General features: G+C 42.5%; 1 protein-coding gene across 4 annotated transcripts; it reads left to right on the forward strand.

Moving 5' to 3' along the window:
- The first annotated feature begins 225 nt into the window (after window positions 1-225).
- Window positions 226-21,215, forward strand: ATF1 (activating transcription factor 1). Of its 4 annotated transcripts, none has more exons than XM_077923937.1 (8): window positions 226-493; window positions 9,697-9,814; window positions 11,665-11,787; window positions 14,335-14,432; window positions 15,344-15,474; window positions 16,624-16,788; window positions 18,463-18,622; window positions 21,047-21,215. In XM_077923937.1, exons 2-8 carry the CDS (start codon window positions 9,704-9,706, stop codon window positions 21,066-21,068), a joined length of 810 nt encoding a protein of 269 aa, XP_077780063.1. In that variant the 5' UTR covers window positions 226-493; window positions 9,697-9,703; the 3' UTR covers window positions 21,069-21,215. The 4 variants fall into 4 exon arrangements, with proteins under 4 accessions (XP_077780063.1, XP_028566730.2, XP_028566737.2 ...); XM_028710897.2 differs by having other exon boundaries at window positions 229-493; window positions 20,480-21,189; XM_028710904.2 differs by lacking the exon at window positions 226-493 and having other exon boundaries at window positions 9,695-9,833; window positions 20,480-21,189.
- The last annotated feature ends 235 nt before the right edge of the window (window positions 21,216-21,450 follow it).

Raw genomic sequence — 21,450 nt, forward strand, 5'->3', positions numbered from 1 at the left:
AAAAAATTTTTTTAATTAAAATACATTTGTTGCTAGGCGCGCGATAACTGGCGGGGCTGCGCAGCTTCACGACCGCCAAGATCTTAGCGGCGCCCTGAAAACTCTACCGAACGCGCAGCCCTGCCGCTCTATGCTCCGAACGCCCGCGCCTCGGTGGTGCCCCGAGCGCTCGCGCAGCGGCTGCTCTAGGCTTCAGCGAAGGCGGCGGCTCTATCGTCAAAGGCAGCAGCCCTCTCTAGCTCTGGCCTCCGGCGCACTCTATCGTCGCAACCCGCCCACCCCGAGCTCCAGAGCGAGAGGGTGCGTGTCTGAGGGAGTGCGTGCTTCTTCTCCCTGGCGGGGCCTACTCCCGACAATGCTGGCGGCGGCTCTGGCTTCCCTGAGGCGTTAGGGCGGCGGCGGCGCCTCCGCCTCCGCCGCCTTCCGTCCCTCCTCCCCTCACGGGCGCCGCGTGAGGCCGAGGCGAAGCCGGCGGCGGTGTCGTCTCTCTGAGGTAAAAGCGGGCGCGACCGGCGGCGACTCAATCAGGGCGCGAGGCGAGGCGGACGCGGCCGAATCAACGAGCGCGAGGGAAGGGAAGGAGGGCGGGCGAGAGAGCGAGCGGGTCGGGGAAACGCCTCGGGAGGAGGGAGAGGCGGCTCGCGGAAGCCGGGCGCTCGCGAGCGGTTCCCGTTCGAAAAGGCGCTCGCGAGGCGGTTGGGATTTGGCGGGAGGGAGGGCGAAGCGCCCTCGCCCGTCCCCTGACGCCCCGGCGGGAGGCAGACCTTCGCCCGCCGCAGCTGTTGCACAAGCGCCGGGTCTCACCCGCGGACGCCTCGCTCGCTATGGGCGAGGGCTCGGCTGCCCCTCGGGCTCGCCCGCCCGCCCGCCGGCTGCTGCTGCTGCTGCCGCCTCCTCTGGCCTCCCTCTCCTGACAGTTGGCGAGAGGGGGCTTCGAAAGCAAAGATATTATTATTATTATTAGGCGAGGGGGGCTTCGAAAGCAAAGATATTATTATTATTATTAGGCGAGGGGGGGGCTTCGAAAGCAAAGATATTATTATTAATAATAATAATAGTCGGAAGTTGGGAAGCAACCAAAACCTTCGCACAAGTCTCAAGCAAGCTTTCGACTTGCAGGCGTTTGGGTTGCACTTTGATAAAAGATGCGTTTGCCGCCTTATTTCCAACCAGGTTTGCCCACTTGAATAAAATATTTTTTGGGGGGTGCGCGTGTTTGTGCAGGTTAACCCCCGCCCTGCATGATCGATCGCAAGATTGTGGCACACGCACATAACCGATCTGGCACGCGCACCACCATTTGAGTGACAACGCCCATCAACTTTGAGGGGAGCTCGGCTCCCTCCGATGTTTTATCGGTGTGGGGAGCAGGGCAAAGAGACCTCGGCCCCTTGGCGTTGGCTGCAGTGAACGCCTGTGTACAGTTTTTAAGTACCTAAAGCGAGTCACGTGATGGGCTTAATCTTAAACGGAAGGTCGGCTTCCTTTGTGCTCAGGTGCAACTTCCGCAGTGCTGTGTGTCGTCTGTGTGTGTTTGTGTGTATTTAGGTGTATCCTTAAGATATGCTTTTCCAGAGGAAGGCTCGCCTGGCATCAACTCCGATTGTCTTTTTTTATTTCCCCCAGGCTTTAAAATTCTATCTGTAAAGCTGTGCTGGGGATATATTGTTAAAATATTTATATCCTGCCTTTTGAACAAAATGTTCAGGGTAGTTCACAGACGTCAAATTACAATGACAGCTGCTTTTATTCTGCTGTTGGTTTTAGGTGTGCTTGAATCTGCTGATTTTACTGGTCTTTAGTGGGTTTTGGGAAGCAGCTCTAGAAAGGTGTACAGCTGCAATGGTATATTGAAAGGGAGTGTGTGAAGTTGTAATGTGAAAACAGTGGCAGACAGGTGTATGAAAATGAATCTCATACATGTATTCTGTTTAGGCAGAATTGGCTGCAGTTTCTAGCTCACCATATACTCTGTGCCAAACCAAGGCTTGTGATATAGCTCTGAGCTTGTTGAAGATAATCAAATGAGAACCTTTAAATAATCTACTCTAGTTCGCCCAACTTTGGGGGGCTACTTCTAATATGTCTTTCAAGGGTAATTCTTGTTCATAATTGTTTTAAAGAGACAATGTAGAGCTGTAGTGATCTAAAATGAGTGATCCAAATAAGTAATCTAAAATGCATTGCAGGGGGTTGGACTAGATGATCCTTAGGGCCCTTCCAACTTTACAATTCTATGAAAAGGGTGTTTGCAGTTTCTCTTTTACATCACTCATGAAATAATTGTACCTTCTTTGACTGAGTTAATTACATATTCATTTTCTTTTAATACAGGGATAGGGAACCAGTAGCTTTCCAGATGTTGAACTGTAGCTCCCATCATGCCTGACCATTGGCAATGCCGTATAGGGCTGATGGGAGTCCAAAGTCCACCAGCATCTAGTCACAAGTTTCCCACTCCTGCTCTTCATCTTATCTTGTCTTCCTCACTATTGAAATGTTAGTTATAAATTTATTGGAGCATGGACTATTTCTTTTGATTATGTTGTTCTGTAAAGTGTGTACATTGGTGATGCGCTATAAATAAACAATAGTTTTACTACTACACCCGAGTGTTACAAACAAGAAAATAGATAGATTCCTGCCCAAAGTGGTTTACAATTTACAAAATGAAAAGGGAGGGAATGTGTAAGCAATAGTAAGCCCAAATCTAAAGTGATAATTAAAATGAGTTTTAAGTTGTAGAAGCTGTTTTAAAATGAATGATAAGAAATTAATGAAGAGTAAAATAAGAGAACAATGGTATGTTTTGAGCATTTCTTAAAAGAGAGCAGAATAGGCTTTTCATAAATCATTATTCTAATAATTTATATCACACTTTTCCAAGGATTTGCTTAAGGCAATTAAATAAAACAGAAATTCACATAAGAAAGCACAGTAATCAAACTATTAAAGTCAGATTATCAAATTATTTTATAAACAATGGCAAAAAAGAGGGCAGCCTCGATCAGTACATTAAACAGCAACAGAATCAAAAGCTGTTTTTACTAAGTTCAGTTGCCAGTGGAGCACAAATAAAGAAGAATATGATGTAATCTCTCAGGGCAGGGAATCCACATACAAGGCGCCACCATAGAAAGAGCTCTCTGCTAACCTTGCTTCAGAAGACATTGGAACACATAAGAGGAGCACAAGAAGTTTATGAAGAGAATGACTTACATAGAAGCAAGAGCAAAAGAGATCAAGATGTTTAACTGGAATAAGAGGTCTTGGGTTGCCCAAGGAGTTTTTGAAGAACCATGAGTTTAGACTGGAACATTAGTGTTAGTTTACTGTGGTGTACATGTAACCAGATGGTAAGCTGGTTATCTATAGTGTGCTCCTAAAGCTGCAGAATTGTAAAATTCTCATTGTATATTTGCAGCCAGCCAGTTTACCAAGTGGCTGCATGGATACTGTGCATTGCTAACTCTTTGTGGCTTGGTAAAGATGGGACAATATAAGCTGTGCGTTCAACTAGACCTAGCTGAGTATATGTGTGACACAGCTTTAGAAGAGGGCATAGTGTGGGACAGGTACAGTTTGCTGCTTGGCTGCTCTTTAGGTGCAGTTACTTCCTGCTGCAGGTAGTGGCAAATTACAAGCTTGATCAAAGTTTAAGGTGGTATAGAGAAAGATCAGAAAGTAAAACATTACATCATCAAGACGATCAAACATTTTGTGTGGGAGAAACAAAAGGAAACTTTTAGCAGTATTAAACACAACAAAGAGAGGAAGAAAGAAAAGTAGTAAGACCTCGTATGAAGGATCAACACAAGTACAAAGGGGCAATACCTTTAGCTCCACCCCCATCTTTGTATGGAGTGTGCCAGCTTCCCACTTGTTCAGGTGTAACTTCTGACATGGAAAGCCTTTCCTAGTTGTGTAGGCTCCCCACATGATTTAGAAACTTACACAAGAAAAAAAGGCTCCCCACAGCAGAAGTTAGCCCTGAGCACTTGGGAGTATGGCACAAGCTGTGTGATGACTGGGTTAGGGTTAAAAGTGAGTCCCTGCAGCCCCTTTGTTGCTCCTTCACATGAGTAGTGCCTGATCAGGGCTACAGTTGTTAACATTGCCTGTTAGCCTTAAAGGTAAAGGGACCCCTGACCATTAGGTCCAGTCGTGGCCGACTCTGGGGTTGTGACGCTCATCTCACTTTATTGGCCAAGGGAGCCGGTGTACAGCTTCCGGGTCATGTGGCCAGCATGACTAAGCTGCTTCTGGCGAACCAGAGCAGCGCCGTTTACCTTCCCGCTGGAGCGGTACCTATTTATCTACTTGCACTTTGACGTGCTTTCGAACTGCTAGGTTGGCAGGAGCAGGGACCAAGCAGCGGGAGCTCACCCCATCGCGGGGATTCAAACCGCCAACCTTCTGATTGGAAAGTCTTAGGCTCTGTGGTTTAACCCACAGCGCCACCCGCGTCCCCCCTGTTAGCCTTACATTTGGACAAAGGTTGTAAAAATATTTCAGATACCCATGCACCAGCAGGCACTTGAGATGTTTACATCCCTGATAATAGATTGGACAGTTTGTACAGGTTTCATGATTCTCCAAAAGTGCTATAGAAACAGAAAGCTACATTTCTTCGTCTAGTAAGAGCTATGAAACTCTTCTGGATGATTATCTGTTTCCAGTTTTGTCTGTGTTCTGAAAATTTTGGCTTGATCTAAATATTTTACAGTTGCCAAGAGCTGGAGTGTACGTATGTTTTTCCAGTTGGCTACAGAATTCTCTCAGCATCTAAAGTGGTTAACTGGAATAGTTTCTTTTCTCCTGAATTATAGTTCTTCCAAAATACCAAAAAATTGGGAACTCTATAACAAGTTAATAGAAATCCTTGCCACATATATAATAATGATAAGAAAAGCCTAAGTTTATTAAACTCTTTAAGAAGAAGAATTAAAAGATTGTTCTTTCTCGCTTTGTTAGGTTAGTGAAGGCCACAAGTCAAATCCCTCCTTTGGCATGAACTCACTTCATGGCCTTATTTAAGCCACTCTCTCACACTGTTGGGCCCCCTCCCCATCTGTGTGATGGCCTACCTTGTAAGGTTGGGGTAAGGTTACAACAATGTAATGCATGTGAAGCATTTTGAACACTCAAAATTGCAGTAGGCATACTAAGTATTAATAGGGTTAAATTAGAGCAGAAGAGGTGATTCAGAAGTGCTGCAAGATGGTACGGAGGAAACTACCACATTGGGAAGGGTGAATTCACTGCTCTGAAAAACTAATATTTTGGAAGATACTCTTGAAACAGTATTTAAAATAACTATAAGGCTGCATGAAGAGATTATGGTGCTTCTGTTGCATCAAGTAACTTAATTTAGAAGAGTCAGTCATGTCAACTAATATCAGTAATTCACTATTCATTGTTTGGTTAAATTTTGTTTAGCAAATAATAATAGAATATTTAACTTGCAGATAGATCAAGTCAATATATATTGACTTCTTTTCATCTTAATTAAAAGAAGACTATTAAGCACTACATTTCATTTGTTCATGTAGGAAAGAATTGATTGTGATTAGATAAAACAGGCTTCATATTAGAGATGAATGTCTTGTTTTGCATTGTTCAACGCGGTAGCAGTGATGGTGGTTTTCTAGAAAATTTTCAATCAGAGCTTTTTTTTTTTTTTTTTTTTGGTAACATCCCATTGCCCAAATCAATTGAGATTTGATTTAGTATGTTTGTTTTACTGATGTTTAAGAAACATCAGTAAAGTGCTATTTTTGTACACAGTACACATGTCTGAAAAGCTTTTCAAGTAGTTGTTGAGGTGGCGGAGGAAAAGGTGTCCCTTTGCTGCCTCAGATCCCAAGCTGGTATATTGAAGAGGCCTGAATTGAGCCCATTGCCATCATGTGACAGCAGCATGGCCAGCTCTTTCCTTTCCCATGTTGTAGCTGACCACTACTGGCAGTAGCTTCTACCCATCTGCCACTTGGGCAGGCACATTGAGCTGCCCCTTGCTGGTGGCACTGGCCCATCAGCTGTGGAAGGACTGGGCAAAGAGGCACATCCAAGAGCTATGTTGGCATGGCACCCCACCTGCCACTCTTGTTCCTATGCTAAACCAAGCTTAATGCAAGAACAGTTAAGATAATAAGGTTTTGTTGCTTTTGTAATATCATAAGAACAGCATATGAAAGGGACTTTCATTTGCTTTTTACCAATTAAGTAATAAACTTGCTTCTTGTGTAATTACATTATGTCGCTCCAATTAAAAAATGCAAGGGTCCATATAAATGAAAATAATGAATTAGGCAAATATCTTGAGAACTGCAATTCTTGTTTATTTTGTGTCTAGGTCACTAGTTGAATGTGTGACATAGATTTTGAGACACTTGCTATTGCTTTTTGTTTTTCTTTCCTTTTCTCTGATCACCTTTTAATGTTTTTATTTATTTTAGAAATTGTCTATGAGGCAGAACCCAGTTTGATTACGTTTTGCCTGTTTTTTTCTTGAATTTGTGAGCACCCACAAAAGTGTGAAAGTAGTATATTGACTCAGCCTGTTCTGACTCAGTTTCTGCCTTTGTTTTAATTATAACTAGGAAGTGACATCCCTGCTCACTTGGCAACCTCCCTAACTCCCACCCCAAAGCACTTCTCCTGCAAAGCCCCTCCACTTCCCATTACTGTACTCCTTGCCAAAGTTCCCTCCCCTTACTCTTTGCCACCTCTGCACCTTCCAGTTCCATTGCTGTCATTTGAGTCTCAAGTGGCCTCAGTGGTACGGAGTGCCTTCCCTCAACTTCAGCTGCGCTCCTATCTGGACAGGGATAGCCTAACTGCTGTTGTCTGTGCTCCGGTAACCTCTAGGTTAGGTTACTGCAATACATTACATGTGGGTCTGCCTCTGAAAATGATTCAGAAACTTCAGCTGGTGCAGAATTCAGTGGCTAGGTTGCTCACTGGGGCAAAATGGTTTGAGCATATAATGCCAATCCTGGCCCGACTGCACTGGCTGCCAGTTAGTTCTGAGCACAATTCAAAGGGCTGGTTTTGATCTATATAGCTTTACGTGGCTCAGGACCACAAGACCTCAAGGACCACCTCTCCCAATATGAATTGATCTGGACCCTTCTTTGTGTGCCTCCTTTGCAAGAGGTCCAGAGGGCAGCAACATGAGAACAAGGCTTTTCTGTGGTGGCTCCCTGCTTGTGGAATGCTCTCCCCCAGGGAGGCTCATCTGGCACCTTTGTTACATATCTTTAGGCATCAGGCAAGAATATTCTTCTTCTCCCAGGCCTTTGACTAATTAAACACTCTATGGCCTTCTAAACTGAATGGGAGAGTATTGTTTTTGTTTGTTATTATGACATGTATTTTGTGTTTCTATATTGTAATCTGCCATGCAATCCTTGGATAAAGGGCGCTACAGAAATAATAATAATAATAATAATAATAATAATAATAATAATAATAAGTAATATAGTCACAATCTTAGCCTGCAGAATACAAACACTGTGTTCTTTGTAGTTGGGTGGTGTTATTTTGTGACACCTTTATGTCTCATTTTGTGTGGAAGGTTACAATAGAGATTCCCTGAGATGGAAGAGATATTTCCAGATCATGTTCCTTACAAGCTTTTAAAAGCCTTGTTCTTTCAATTTGTAAACAATAATACTGAATTAGCCTCCCCCCTCCTTTGTAATTAGAAAAAGTACATAGTTTTCAAACTCTTTAAGGAACTCCTGTATTGACTTTTTGGCTGATTAAGTCCTTCTCATTGCAGAAGACTGTGGGGCATGTTCCAGGATGCACAGTTCTTGCAGAGCACTGACCAGGCCTATTGTGCCTCATTGCTATTCTTTGTGAACAGAGAGGGCACTTTATAGAACACTCACAAAACTCCTGGGCAGCTGCACATTGCACATATTGGTAATGGTGGGCTAGCTCCCTTTTAGGGAAGTTTTCCCACTTTTACTGATCTCCTTATTGAGAAACACCAGAGTTCTTTGGAGGATAGTTTGAAAACCATAGCAGTAGAATAGTACAAGTGGAGCTGCAACTGAATGTTGCAGTTTGGAATGTTCTTGTTCAGTGTTCCAGTCAGCCAGCCGTTGCTGGCTCTATTTCTCTATTACCACCAGCATGTCCCTCACTCCAAAAAACCACTGAGCATTTTATGGTCACTGAGCATGGTCTGATATGATTGGGCTGTGGGGGTAGGGGGTTGTCTTCTTACATTCCCCTCCAAAGCATTTTCTCTGGTTCTGCAAATCTTGGCATCCCACTGAGCTGCTGAAACCTCCCTCATTGCTTAGCAGCTTGGTTTTCTCTTTGTAGCTATTATAACTCAACATCTGAGTTCACTTGTAGAATCTCTCTCTCTCTCTCTCTCTCTCTCTCTGTGTGTGTGTGTGTGTGTGTGTGAGAGAGAGAGAGAGAGAGAGAGAGGGTGTAGTATGTGCTAAGTTGTCATTGTGTTCATGAGAGGTGTCTGCTGTTTGATAGCACGATTCATCTGATTAAGAATAGAAAGGCTGAAGTGAAGCTCTTGAGACTTTTTCATTATGGTGACTTGCATTCTTCAGGTTTTAGGACTGAGCTCCTGTGGTTGGTCTCGGCAGGGAAAAATCAATGACTCATATTTCCATTGAGAGAAATGTAATTTCCAGTTTCTCAGCAACAGCTCTTGCAACTATTTCAAATGTTGTGTAACAACATGCTCAGAACTGGCAGATCATCTTTGACTGCTTCAGAGGTATTTTTATTGGAACACTGTCTGTCCATACCCTGGTGCTGTTGACCAGGAAATGCTTAATTGTGCAGCAGGTGTAATAAAACGCACGGCAGTTACATATCATGGATGCAGAAAGTTCTGAAATAAACTAGAATACAAATAAGTTGTCCTCCACCACCCCCACTCCTCCCCTATTGTTCTCTCCTTGTGGGGGAAGAAAAACCTGTGGCACAGTGGAGGTGATTTTCACCCATTCTGCTTTCTTCCTGCAAGTCCTCTGTGCTCTGTTCTAGAAATTCTTTTGAGGGGGTCAGGAGAGGAGAAGAAATCAGAAAAAACCCTCTTTCCTTGCCCCAAGGCAGGAGCATCCTGTGCACTGAGTTATGTTCACAGGAGCTCTGTATCCAAATTACTATTATATATGGATTTTTTCATTTCAGTAAAAAATAGAATTTATAAGTGACAAGATCATTATGTGACTAATTACCACACTATTGTATCAAATAGGTGTCGCTCACAAGGATATAAAGAACCGTATTACACAGTTTCAAACTAATGGTCCATCTAGCATAGTGGAAGGCCGTTGTATTTCTTCAAGGTCCAAAATTCATGGCAGCAGCAAAGGTGGTGTCCAGAATACTTGTCAGTGGGCATAATCCAGGGAAGTTCAGTGTACCAAAGTCTCATTGAAATCAGCAAGATTTAAAATGTTTCAGGCTGCTTAAGTTCCATTGCTTTCAGCAAGGTTCTAGGCCTGTCTCTGAATTGCGCATATTGACAACTCCTGATGCAAGATCCTCTTTATGATGGCTGGCAGACACAACTGTGGGTAGAGCCAAGACAGTAATCACCAACAAGGCAGTATTATTTTATAATGTCCTCTGGCACTCTTTGAAAAGCATCCGTCTCTCTTGGGTAATAATAAACTCTGCATTTTGCTGTCTTTTGGTTTCTTATAGGCTGATTATGGAAGAGGCTCACAAAAGCAACAGTAACAATTCAGCAACACCTCCACAAGCAGCATCTTTACAAGGTACCACGCTACAAGCAGCTCAGCTTTCTCGTGTTTCTCAACAGGTAAAGAAAGCTATCTAAGGTCAGATCCTCTAAGGAATTTTTCATTTGAAATTTTACTGTACAATATTGGTTGTGGTTTTTTTTACAGTGCATAATATTTATATTTGTGTGTGTGTGTGTGTGTGTGTGTGTGCGCGCGCGCATACATAATTTCCAGGAATTTGAGTTAATCATGTGTTTCCTGTGTGGAGCTGAAAATACATCCATATCCACTAGATATTGACGTGTCTCATAAAATCCAAATGTTCTTTCTTTAGATCTTATTCCAGGATCACCTAGGCTGACCGGCTAAGCAAAGAAATGGGAAAGCTGAGCACCTCCATGTTTTTTAACTTAAGAGTTGCTAATTCTGAAAAACTGTCTCCCAGTCACAGAATCATAACAAATCTGCTATAAAAATACTGGTTAATCAGCTGTTGTTTGCTTCAGTATTTTTGCTTCCTACGGCCTTTCTGACCTTAGCACAAAGGACAGGAGCAAAACAAAGGGTGCAGTCCACCAAGCACTAAGGTTGTGAAGTTTCATTTTATTGGTGCTTATGCATGTGCTCTGCTTGATCTGAGTTGAAAAGAGCAGAGGCTGTACTTGCTAGATGGCACTGAAAATTAATGAATTTGGGTTCTGTTGCAGAGTGTCTGAATTTCAGAACTTTCTTGTCAGTGGAAGTCAGAAAAGCACGACTTCTTACAGCATGGGTGGTCAACCTTTTTTTTTTGTTGGCGGCAGCGGCGGGGGAGGTAATTTTCTCCAGGGTAATCTGTTGGGAACCATATACAGGCAGTGGACAGATCCAGAGACAAAAGTGTTCTGAATTAGCTATTTTGGAATAACGATTGCCCTGCTTCATTTTTCACCATAGTGATCTCAGAGTAGAATTCCCAATTACAGATGTGCTTATGCCCAGAGTCTGTACATGTATATATGCACAAGACTACCAATCTCAGACAGTTGGGGTTGGACAGAATTACTTTCTCCAAGCCATGAAATGAGTAAAAAGCTTTTTTAAAAAAAGGAGAAAATGAACAGAAAAGAGGGACGTCTGATGGCATGGAGGAATGGGGGCAGTTTCAGGAAGTGTTAGGGCTGCATAAAATGAGGTCAGTGCAAAAGGCTCCCAAGCTGCAGGTTGCCCATCTTTGTCTTAGTTACTGTAAAGCAGAAACGAATAATTACATAAAATAGCCACCTTTTGTGATTAGATTTTGAAAACGATCTTACTTGGGCTGAAAATCATGTATGTTTTGAGTGGCACATTACCCCTGAGGATATCTAGTGTGAACTTGTGTGAACTGAGGTGTCTTGATATGATAGCTGGCTAAATGCAACCACTATTCAAAAATGGATATTCAGATGGATATTAAGAAGTCTTGTCTTACTAGAAATTTAGTACTATTCTTCCTCAGTCTCAGTGTCATTAAATGTAGGCGCTTATTGATTTACAGTGGTACCTCGCAAGACGAATGCCTCGCAAGACAAAAAACTCGCTAGACGAAAGGGTTTTTTGTTTTTTGAGCTGCTTCGCAAGACGATTTTCCCTATGGGCTTGCTTCACAAGACGGAAACGTCTTGCAAGTTTGTTTCCTTTTTCTTAACACCGTTAATACAGTTGCGACTTGACTTTGAGGAGCAACTCATAGAACGCGGTGTGGTAGCCTTTTTTGAGGTTTTTGAAGACTTTGGTGATTTTTGAAGCTTTTCCAAAACTTTCCCGACACCGTGCTTCGCAAGACGAAAAAAATCGCAAGACAACAAAACTCGCGGAACGAATTAATTTCGTCTTGCGAGGCACCACTGTATTGCCTAAATTGTGTTTTTCATGATTTGGCTAATCAACTCTTGATTTGTTTCAGATGTCCCTTAGAGGTCAAACTCCACTGACAGTGGTTCAGCTCTCTGGGGATCAAGTCCAGGGAGTCATTCATACAGCTCAAACCTCATCTGTCATTCACTCACCACAAGGGCAATCAGTGCAGGTACTATTAACTTTCTTTGGAAGTTTTATTGACAGCACCTGAATTTTGCTATAGTGCATTTCAGCCTATTGTGGGGTGACAACAGCAAGCCAGCAAAGCTCCTTTATTAAAATGCCTAATGTTCTAAACACCAATTAATTAAAAGGTCAAAACCAAGTCCGGTGGACAACTTCCACTTGTCCAATGAAATTTGCACTCCCTCTATGCCCCCCACATCTAGAGATGTGAAGGCCTGGGAAGAAACTCTAAAAACTGGGGTGGGGAGAGTGATATTGTAAGAAAAAGGAAGTAGCCCTGGAAGGGTTGCATGGGCAGAATGAGGTGTTACCATCCTTCACAGGATTGCACCTTGTGTAAGTGTGAGTAACCCCCAATACCACTTCACTGCTGTTACAGCAATGGGCAGATAAAGCTGTCTACAAACACAGGAAGCTACCTTCACTGAGAGAGACAATTTATCCTTTAGCTCAGTACTGATCACACTAACTTGTAGTGACTGTTCAGAGGTTTCAGGCAGGAGTGTTTCCCAGAGCTGAGTGGAGTTGCCCAGGGGTGGAACCTGGGACCTGCTGCATGCAAAACATGTGGTCTATTACTGAGCTACAATATATTGTTTAGGAGTATTACAGGAGTGAAAGGAAAAAGTAGTCTTCTTTTCTTGCTCTCTGGAAGCCTCCCTCATATCCTGTTACATAGGAATAAAGTGCTGTGACTGAGAGCCTTAACTTGAGCCTTTTAGTGTTCTATATAGCACAGCAGGGAAAGTGGGTTTTTTTGGGCGTGTGTGTGTGTAATTTTGTCTTTTTCTCATTATGAAACTACTCCTCCCCCATGAGCCAAAGACTGCATTGCAACGTTTTGACATGGCTAGGAAGTGCATCAACGATCAGAACTTGGGTGGAGCCAATAGGAGGAACTCTGGGTGGGTGGGTAGAACTTTTACCTCATCCACTCTTTGGAGCCAGTAGTTACTATGGCTGGTTGGACAGATAAGACCTCACATAAACTAAATGCAGTATTTAAAATCTTCAGGATTATGTGCACCAATGATTAAAAAATCAAAAACAACACAAAACCAAACAAGAAAAGCTAAAGCTAAACAAACAATAGAAAATATTTTTCATGTTTTGATCAATTGTGTATGTTTTCAGCTGTCTTGAAAAGCCTTGTAAGCCTTCTCTTAAGGTGTTGTTGGTTATTTATAATAATACAATCTTAGCATTGGAAGAGACCTAAAGGTAATCTAATGCAAATTGGCTGCAACAGCATCCTTGGTAGATGGCCACCCAGCCTCTGCTTACAAACATCTAATGAAAGAGAGCCCACCACTTTTCCAAGGCAGCTTGTTTAACTGTTGGACTATTCATGCTATCAGGAAGTTCTTCCAGATGATTAGTTGAAAACCCCTTTTTGGGAATTTGAACTTATTGGTTTGGGTCCTGCCCTCTCCAGCAACAGGAAACAAATTTGCTCCACCTATACGATAGCCCTAGTTGAAGCCTTAGTTGAAGATAGCAGTAGTATTGCCCCCTAAAAATAATAATTAAAACTCCAATGTTTGTGCATTGTCTGTGTTACATATGTCAAAGATCTAAAAGCAGTCATTTTGTTTCTAATATAGAGGAATTTGTCTTACACTTAGGAGTTCTGTAGGATATAAATGCTGCAATTTCATCGCTGAAAACTGAGGGAAAACTAGAGCTGCCCCTCTCTCCTGACAGCAGCCTTCTTTTTGTTTTACTTTACCAACATACTTTTGCAAGAGCTCTATGCCCTGTGGAGCTTTGGCTGCTGCTTCACCAGTTAGCTGTAAATGAAAGACGTTTATTTGGGAACACCAGAAGGACTGTTGACATTTGCCAAACTGGTGAAGTGCGCAGAAAGAATGAAAATCCAAGAGTCCTTGAGACATTCCTGTTTTGTTTCCTTCTGTTCTTCCTTCCTTATCAAAATCTGCATATTTTCATTTTGGAGCCTTGAATATATATCATTACATTGCTACAGGCTTCACTGCAAAATTAGGTATTGTTAAAATAAACTGGTGCTGTTCTGATTTTAATGCTTAGCAGACCTGTACCAGCAAAGACCAATCTTTGTTCCTTCCTACATCACACATTCACTTATTCAAACAGAAGAATGATAGACTATTGACTTCTTAATGCTATCACCATTTGCACTGCTGTTTAAACCCATCTTTTTCAACATACCCAACACCAAATATTTTTGCAACTATTCCAGAAACTTTGACCAACCCCTTTTCTCATGAGTTTGCAGTAAGTGTTTGTGTGCTTGTTTTATATTGCAGTCCTATGAATTACTTCAGAACAACAAACTCTACAATGGATCATGTTTATTTTTTTTTAGTTTAAATAGCAGTAGTGGTGTGTTCCTTTTGAACTTGTTAACTCTAAATGTAATAAAAAACGTTTGCAAATGGTTGAAAACCTGCTGATTCGGTTATACTTGGCATTCCCAAAAGGTGTCTCTTGGCATTCCTGCTGTCTCTTACGCTATTCAGCAACATAATACAAAATGTGTTTCTTTCAGGTGTCTTTGTCAGAAAGTGACGATTCACAAGATTCCTCAGATAGCATAGGCTCTTCACAGAAAGCCAGAGGAATCCTAGCACGCCGTCCATCTTATAGGTCAGTTCCTTATGCATTTCTTTGGTGCTCTTCAGCGGAGCTTTTCCGGTTGGTAAGATGCATGCAGCCCACAGGGTTTGACAGATCCCTCAGAAGCTGCAGAGTGGTGGTCATGATAAGGATCTGGCCTACCAACACAATCCAGTTCCCTACCCCTGTATTGCAGAAAGGTGGAATTTAACTTTTTTAAAAAAAGGTAAATAATTGTCATTTTCTCCAAAGCCACAAAGCAGCATCTTTCTCTCTGTATTCTGGTTCTGTCCACCATGAAAAGAAATAAAAGTAACTCGCATCTTACATGAGGGTCCACATGTATACGCAAAAATGCTTGTCCAAGCTTTGGGAAGGAAACAGGAGGACTCTAGGACCATGCCAGAGCTCTTGTGCCTCTTTCCCAAAGCCTGGTGCCTCACCCAAGGGAAAGCAGCGCGAGGGCTCTGGGACTGCTGCTTTCCCAAAACCAGGTAAGCCCACAATCAGCGGCTGACTTGGGTCTTTCATATTTCAGCAGCGCCCTGTGTGAGGCCCAAAGTCAATGCATGCTGCCACCTTCTCTTGTTCTACTTAAATCACTATGCCATAGTTATGATGCCCTGTGGCACCCCCTAGGCTCAGCACCCAGTGCAGCAGAACCGGTCATACTCCCGAAATCCACCTCTGCCATGATCACAGCTTTGTGCAGGTGTGTGTGCGGAGGAGAATTAGTAAACGGAGAGCGGGTTTCTTCTGCTCTCTGGTCATTTATTTACTTCTCTACCACCCATGCAAAGCTGCAGTCGCCTAAGTAGAATAAGCATAAGATGCGAATCACCTGTACTGCATATCTAGGGTTATGCATTGGGAGTAATGATTACATTTTTTAAAAAGTGTTTTTTCAGCCATGTCTGGTATCTTTGTTGTAATTTTTATAGAAAAATCTTCAATGATCTTTCTTCTGAAGACGCACGAGACAGGAAAGGAGATGAAGCAAGTCCTGGTATCTCTACTATCACATCAATGTCTGTCCCTACGCCCGTTTACCAAACAAGCACTGGACAATATAGTATGTATTATTTATAATTGTCTGTGTTAGGAATGCTGTTTCTGGAAATATATTTCAAGTTGAATTTTGTATTAGCCTGAGAATAATGCTATCCAAAGGTCCCTTCTGAAATTATTATAACAATTCTGCTGAGAATTTTTTTCCCATTCATCTATTACTAGTTTATAAATCAGAATTTGCAGGCCAGCAAAAGGAAGAGAATGTTGTGGACTCGCCTTTGAGGTTTTTAAGCAGAGGCTGGATGGCCATCTGTCATGAGTGCCTTAATTTGGATTCCTGCATTGCAGGGGGTGGACTAGATGACCCTTGGGTCCCCTTCCAACTTTACAATTCCATGGTTCTATGATGTGGTTTGGGAAATGAAGGTGCTGGTTGCAAAATGAAGTAAATTGTTCACAGGAAAGAGACTGTAATTGGTGGAATATTTTTGTGATATCAGCACAACAGAAAGAACATGATAGCCGTATATTAGGGTTTTAACTTTTTTACAACCTCATCTTCCTATAGCTTGGATGAACTTTTGCCTAAAAACAATCATCCGTCATTTCCAAATATTTTGAAAAAGAGGTCCTGCCTGAAATCAATAAATCAGTTTTTGTATATGTAACTATAATGTATTATGTAATTATATTATACTATAATATAATATAGGAAAAATAGAGCATGCAAATTTTCTAATGCTTGTACAATGTACAGCACTTCTTATTGATTAGAATAAATCAAAGTCGCAGTTTGTCTTTTGTTTCTGCTGCAAGCACCAGAAAGTTCCTGTGTCACTTTGATTGCGTTTTCTTAGCACTGATTACTTCTTGTTATCTGTGGAGTGTGGATGGCTCCCGTTTCCGGTGATTCTCCAATACCTGCAATGCATTTTTGCAAGGTTTCAATATTTCTGCCAAGTTCTTGAAGCCATTTTCATTGAGTCATATGACGTTCCATATACGGTAATTCCAGCTTTTCATTTTGGGGTGACCTTTTTTTGCAACTGAAAAGAATTAGTCAGTGTTTCTAAGCAAAAGTTCATCCCTTTATGATACAGGAAATCGTGGGGTTTTTTTTGGGGGGGGGGTCAAGAAGTTATAAACCTACCATACACACCGCTGTACAATGATCAGTGTCTTCTCCGTTTCATCATTTCTTGTCTTAAAGTTGCCATTGCTCCAAATGGACCATTACAGCTGAGCAGCCCAGCGACAGAGTGTGTGCAAGGTTTGCAGACCTTTACAAATGCTGGTGGGACTTCGCTATTACAGTATGTACAGACATCTGATGGTCAGCAGATACTTGTGCCAAGCAACCAGGTGGTCGTGCAGAGTAAGTACCTACTACAAATAATTCAGAAATGCTCCTATTTCTCCCCGACACTCTGGTTTTCCAAGGGATGACACCTACTTCACTTTTTGTAGCTGGGTACTAATTCTTTTGTCAGGCAGCAGCTTTCATGCCCAATCCTAATCCTGAGGTTTTCCTTCTCACACAATTGCAATGTTAGATTTATGGCTATGGCCATGTAAAGCCCGTGTTAATTTCTGTTAAACATGCTTATCTCATCTGCAGCAGTCCAAAGATTGTTGAGAAGGGTTTTCATCCTGGCTGCCTCTTAAGGCTAAAAAAAATTTACAGTACTGTCACAGATTATTCTAATTTTGTCTATTAAACATGTCTGTATATTGTATGTGTCATGCCTAAAGCCTTATTAATATGCAGTACTACATAAGCAGAATCCAGGGTGGGTTCTGCACAGCCTTCTTAAAACAAGGTGTCCTCATCTGCATGTACAGCATTAAGCATGCCTTGGATCTGTGACCCAGGCAGGAGTTGGGCTGGTGAACTACCGTATTTTTCGCCCTATAGGACGCACTTTTTCCCCTCCAAAAATGAAGGGGAAATGTGTGTGCATCCTATGGGGCGAATGCAGGCTTTCGCTGAAGCACCGACGCCTCTCACTCTCCAGGCTTCAGGAAGCTATCCGCAAGCCTTGCAGGCCCGGCGGGAGGTCCCGCCGGCTCGCAAAGCTTGCGGGCAGCAGCCTGCAGCCCACAAGCTCGGGGGATAGTGGGGAGGCGGAGCACCGCCACCCCGCTATTCCCCGACCTGATCTGGAGGCTGGCGGGGGGAAGAAGCAAGCTTGCTTCTCCCCATCACCAGCCCCATAAGCTCGGGGGATAGCGGGGAGGCGGAGCGCCGTCACCCCGCTATTCCCCGACCTGATCTGGAGGCTGGCGGGGGGAAGAAGCAAGCTTGCTTCTCCCCATCACCAGCCCCATAAGCTCGGGGGATAGCGGGGAGGCGGAGCGCCGTCACCCCGCTATTCCCCGACCTGATCTGGAGGCTGGAAACTCGGGGGACAGCGGGGCAAGCCGCTGCCCCACGGAGGCTAGAGAGGCTGTCCCTGAAGGCAGAAGAGGGAGACTGAGCGCTCCGTCTCCCTCTTCTAGCTTGGGGATGGCTGCGCAAACCTGGGGGGGAAATAAAATTTTTTCCCTTGATTTCCCCCCCAAAAAGCTAGGTGCATCCTATGGGCCGGTGCGTCCTATAGGGCGAAAAATACGGTAACATTGCACATGCAGCAGCTGAGGGCCCAGTTTTAACACAAATCATGTTTTTGCATTGCCAGTGTCATGTTGGGCTTCCTTAAGCTTTTGCTTAGGAATGAAGTCAGCAGAATTATGTAATTAACCAATATTGTATATTCATCAGCATTGTTTTGAAGGTGCTGCCGCTTCAAAATAGTTTTGTCAAAATACATTCTGAAGGAAGGGAAGTAAAACTAAAATTGTTGAAAAGGTGTAACGTTTATCTTTGAGGAATCTTCAAGAGATATCTGGCTACTGTTTTCTGAGCCCATATCCAGTTTTTTACATGTACACCCTCCATTGCTGTGTACATTTGTGCTTGGCTGTGTGTGTGCCCGAATTCAAACAGGAAATGTGGGTCTTCTTTAAAACACCTTTCTTCACAGCATTCTTTACTGTGGTTCCTCAACAGCTGCATCAGGAGACATGCAGACATACCAGATACGCAGCACACCAACCACCACTTCCCTCCCCCAGACGGTTGTGATGACAGCTCCTGTCTCCTTGACATCTCAGTCAACCAAGACGGATGATCCACAGTTGAAACGTGAAATACGGCTGATGAAAAACAGGTATTTGGTTTCCCATTTGGTCTTAGGCATTCACTGAAATATTTTCCCCATAAAATAATCTTTGGCTACACAATCATATCACCCAAGATTTGCAGTAGACTTCTCTTATTTTGCCCTCTTCCCCACTGCCCAAGAAATTTTTTTTCCCCTTTCTAAACAAATGCTTATTTAGACTATAATTATTTGGGGTGTTTGACCGCTTTTGTTTCTTCAAACTTTTCCAGTTTAAAGAAACAATGTAGGAGGGGGGGCTGTTAATTCTTTTTTAAGAAAGACTAATACATTAGTTTGTGGGTGGTGCTGTGGGTTAAACCACAGAGCCTAGAACTTGCCAATCAGAAGGTTGGTGGTTTGAATCCCTGTGACGGGGTGAGCTCCCGTTGCTCGGTCCCTGCTCCTGCCAACCTAGCAGTTCGAAAGCACGTCAAAAGTGCAAGTAGATAAATAGGTACCGCTCCGGTGGGAAGGTAAACGGCATTTCCGTGCGTTGCTCTGGTTTGCCAGAAACGGCTTAGTCATGCTGTACGCCGGCTCCCTCGGCCAATAAAGCGAGATGAGCGCCGCAACCCCAGAGTCGGTCATGACTGGACCTAATGGCCAGGGGTCCCTTTACCTTTTAATACATTAGTTAAACAGGAGGGAAACTCATGAAGTTTTCAAAGGAGAAGCATATTTCAGCCAGTCCTGTCCTTCCAACACCAGAGACAGATGCACTGTGCTTGTATGTATGTATTTAAAAGCATTTATTAAACCACTTTAGATTTCAAAGATTTCTAAGCTCTGTACAGTCTAAAAACCACCACCAAGATATCAATTAAAACATTACAACAAAACCACAACCTGAAACCAATCAAGCAGCAATATAAAAACACAGACCAATTAATCCCCATGGTCATGTTAACAAGACCTAGAACTTGGCCCAGTGGATCAGATTGGCAGCTGATCCACAGGTGTCATATTTGAGCATCTTCTTAATTCCCACTTGTGTCTTAGGATGAGAGTGGTAAATACAAATAGTCACTAATACTGTATTTGTATCTCCTTGGAGGCACTGCAAGCTCGTTGTACAATTTGAAGAGACTAAATTGCCCCAACAATGCTAGTGCCAATTTATTAAAATCTTGAAATTATTGGTACGATAAAGAAAGCTTAAAGGTGTTAATAAACTAGCCAGCTATTAAGAAATGGTATAAGGGGACCATGGCCGCATCCCTCTTCGAGTATTTAAGTATTTGCTGTGGATGTTTATCCTGAGGACAGTGTCACTTTGTTCAGCAGGGTCATGTATCACTGATACCCTCTGTTGCAGCCCCTGTATTTCCTTTTCTTCAAATGTGTAATTGTAGACAAACTTTGTTACTTTATTAAAAGCATATTTAAGGACATGTGCAGGGCTCTGCTGAATCAGGCTGAAGGCCCATCTAGTCCAGTTGCCTATGAGATACCCTCCAATTTCTCATTAGTCCCAAAGCATTATTGTTCACTAAGCCAAAATGTACTCCCCTGAAATGTGTGCTTCAGGCAGATGAAATAATTTATCTGTTTACAGATTTCCAGACCATTTTTAAAAAAAACGTTAGATCACTGATAGGATAAATAATTTGAACTCTTCAGGCAAAAATAGCAAGCTTGCAAAGAGCTAATCCTTGCAGCTCTTTAAATATTTTTATGTCAAGTATAGATACATCAGTATTTTTTCAAAGAAAGCGGCTTTGTTTTACTTTTCACAGTCCGTGAAATGAGAAAGGCAAGCCTCTTTAGATGAACATCAGCTATGAAGCAAAAGCAGAATGCTTGTAATTCCAAACTAGTTTGACTTCTATGTAATAATTAACAAACTTTGCTTTGGAATTTCAGAGAAGCAGCTCGAGAATGCCGTAGAAAGAAGAAAGAATATGTGAAATGTCTTGAAAATCGAGTTGCTGTTCTTGAAAACCAGAACAAAACTCTAATTGAAGAACTAAAAACTTTGAAAGATCTTTACTGCCATAAAAATGTGTAAAAGGAGAAAAAAACAAAACACCTTTTTGTGAACATAAGAATTTCAGAAGGATTTTTTATATTAATTTTTTTTAATTAAAGGTCAAAAATGAATCTCTTCTATCCAAATTCCACAAAGACTTGAGATTCTATTTAGAACCTTTGATGGCAGAGTACAAAAAGGAAGCATGAAAACTCATGAAGAGTTCTGCTGGCACAACTGGAATCTTCATTTCAATCAGGATAAGTGGGACATGTACATTCTGTCAATCAAGATGTTTGAATTTCTTGTGCTACAGCTGAATTTTTTTAATGCCCATGGTATTTGATTGCCATTATGCAGAAGAGCTGAATCTTTTGCTTTCAGGTGTTAATGCCTGTCAACATATAGCTAGCATAGGTTCAATTTATTAAATCTGATATTTTTTTCTGCTCCCTTCACAGGCTAAGGATCTTCACCACATAGTGAATGCGCAGGTAGCAGTAGGCTCTGCCCTCGCTCCAGTCCATGTGTTGAAATGCACAACTATTGTAAGGATCCATATGTGCCAGAGTGTGCAGCACTCACCTGTGATTGGAAGGCCTACTCTTCCAGGGTTCCCAGTTGGGTGGAGACCTGCCACAATTTTTATTCCAACATATGGGGGTCAAAACCTATTGCAGCCCACCAACAGGGAGAAGAATCCTAAGAAAGCTGTCACAGTTAATTGTACGTACAATACGTTTTGCTTCAAATTGTCATTTCTAATCTTTGTGTTGAGAAGATACACACACTACTTTGCTAAAAATTATATTTGGTTTTAGCAGGAAGGCAACTTGTTTAAAAGAAGGGTGTTCTGTCTTAGGAT

Source organism: Podarcis muralis, chromosome 2 (assembly GCF_964188315.1).
Source record: "Podarcis muralis chromosome 2, rPodMur119.hap1.1, whole genome shotgun sequence".
Lineage (NCBI taxonomy): Eukaryota > Metazoa > Chordata > Lepidosauria > Squamata > Lacertidae > Podarcis > Podarcis muralis.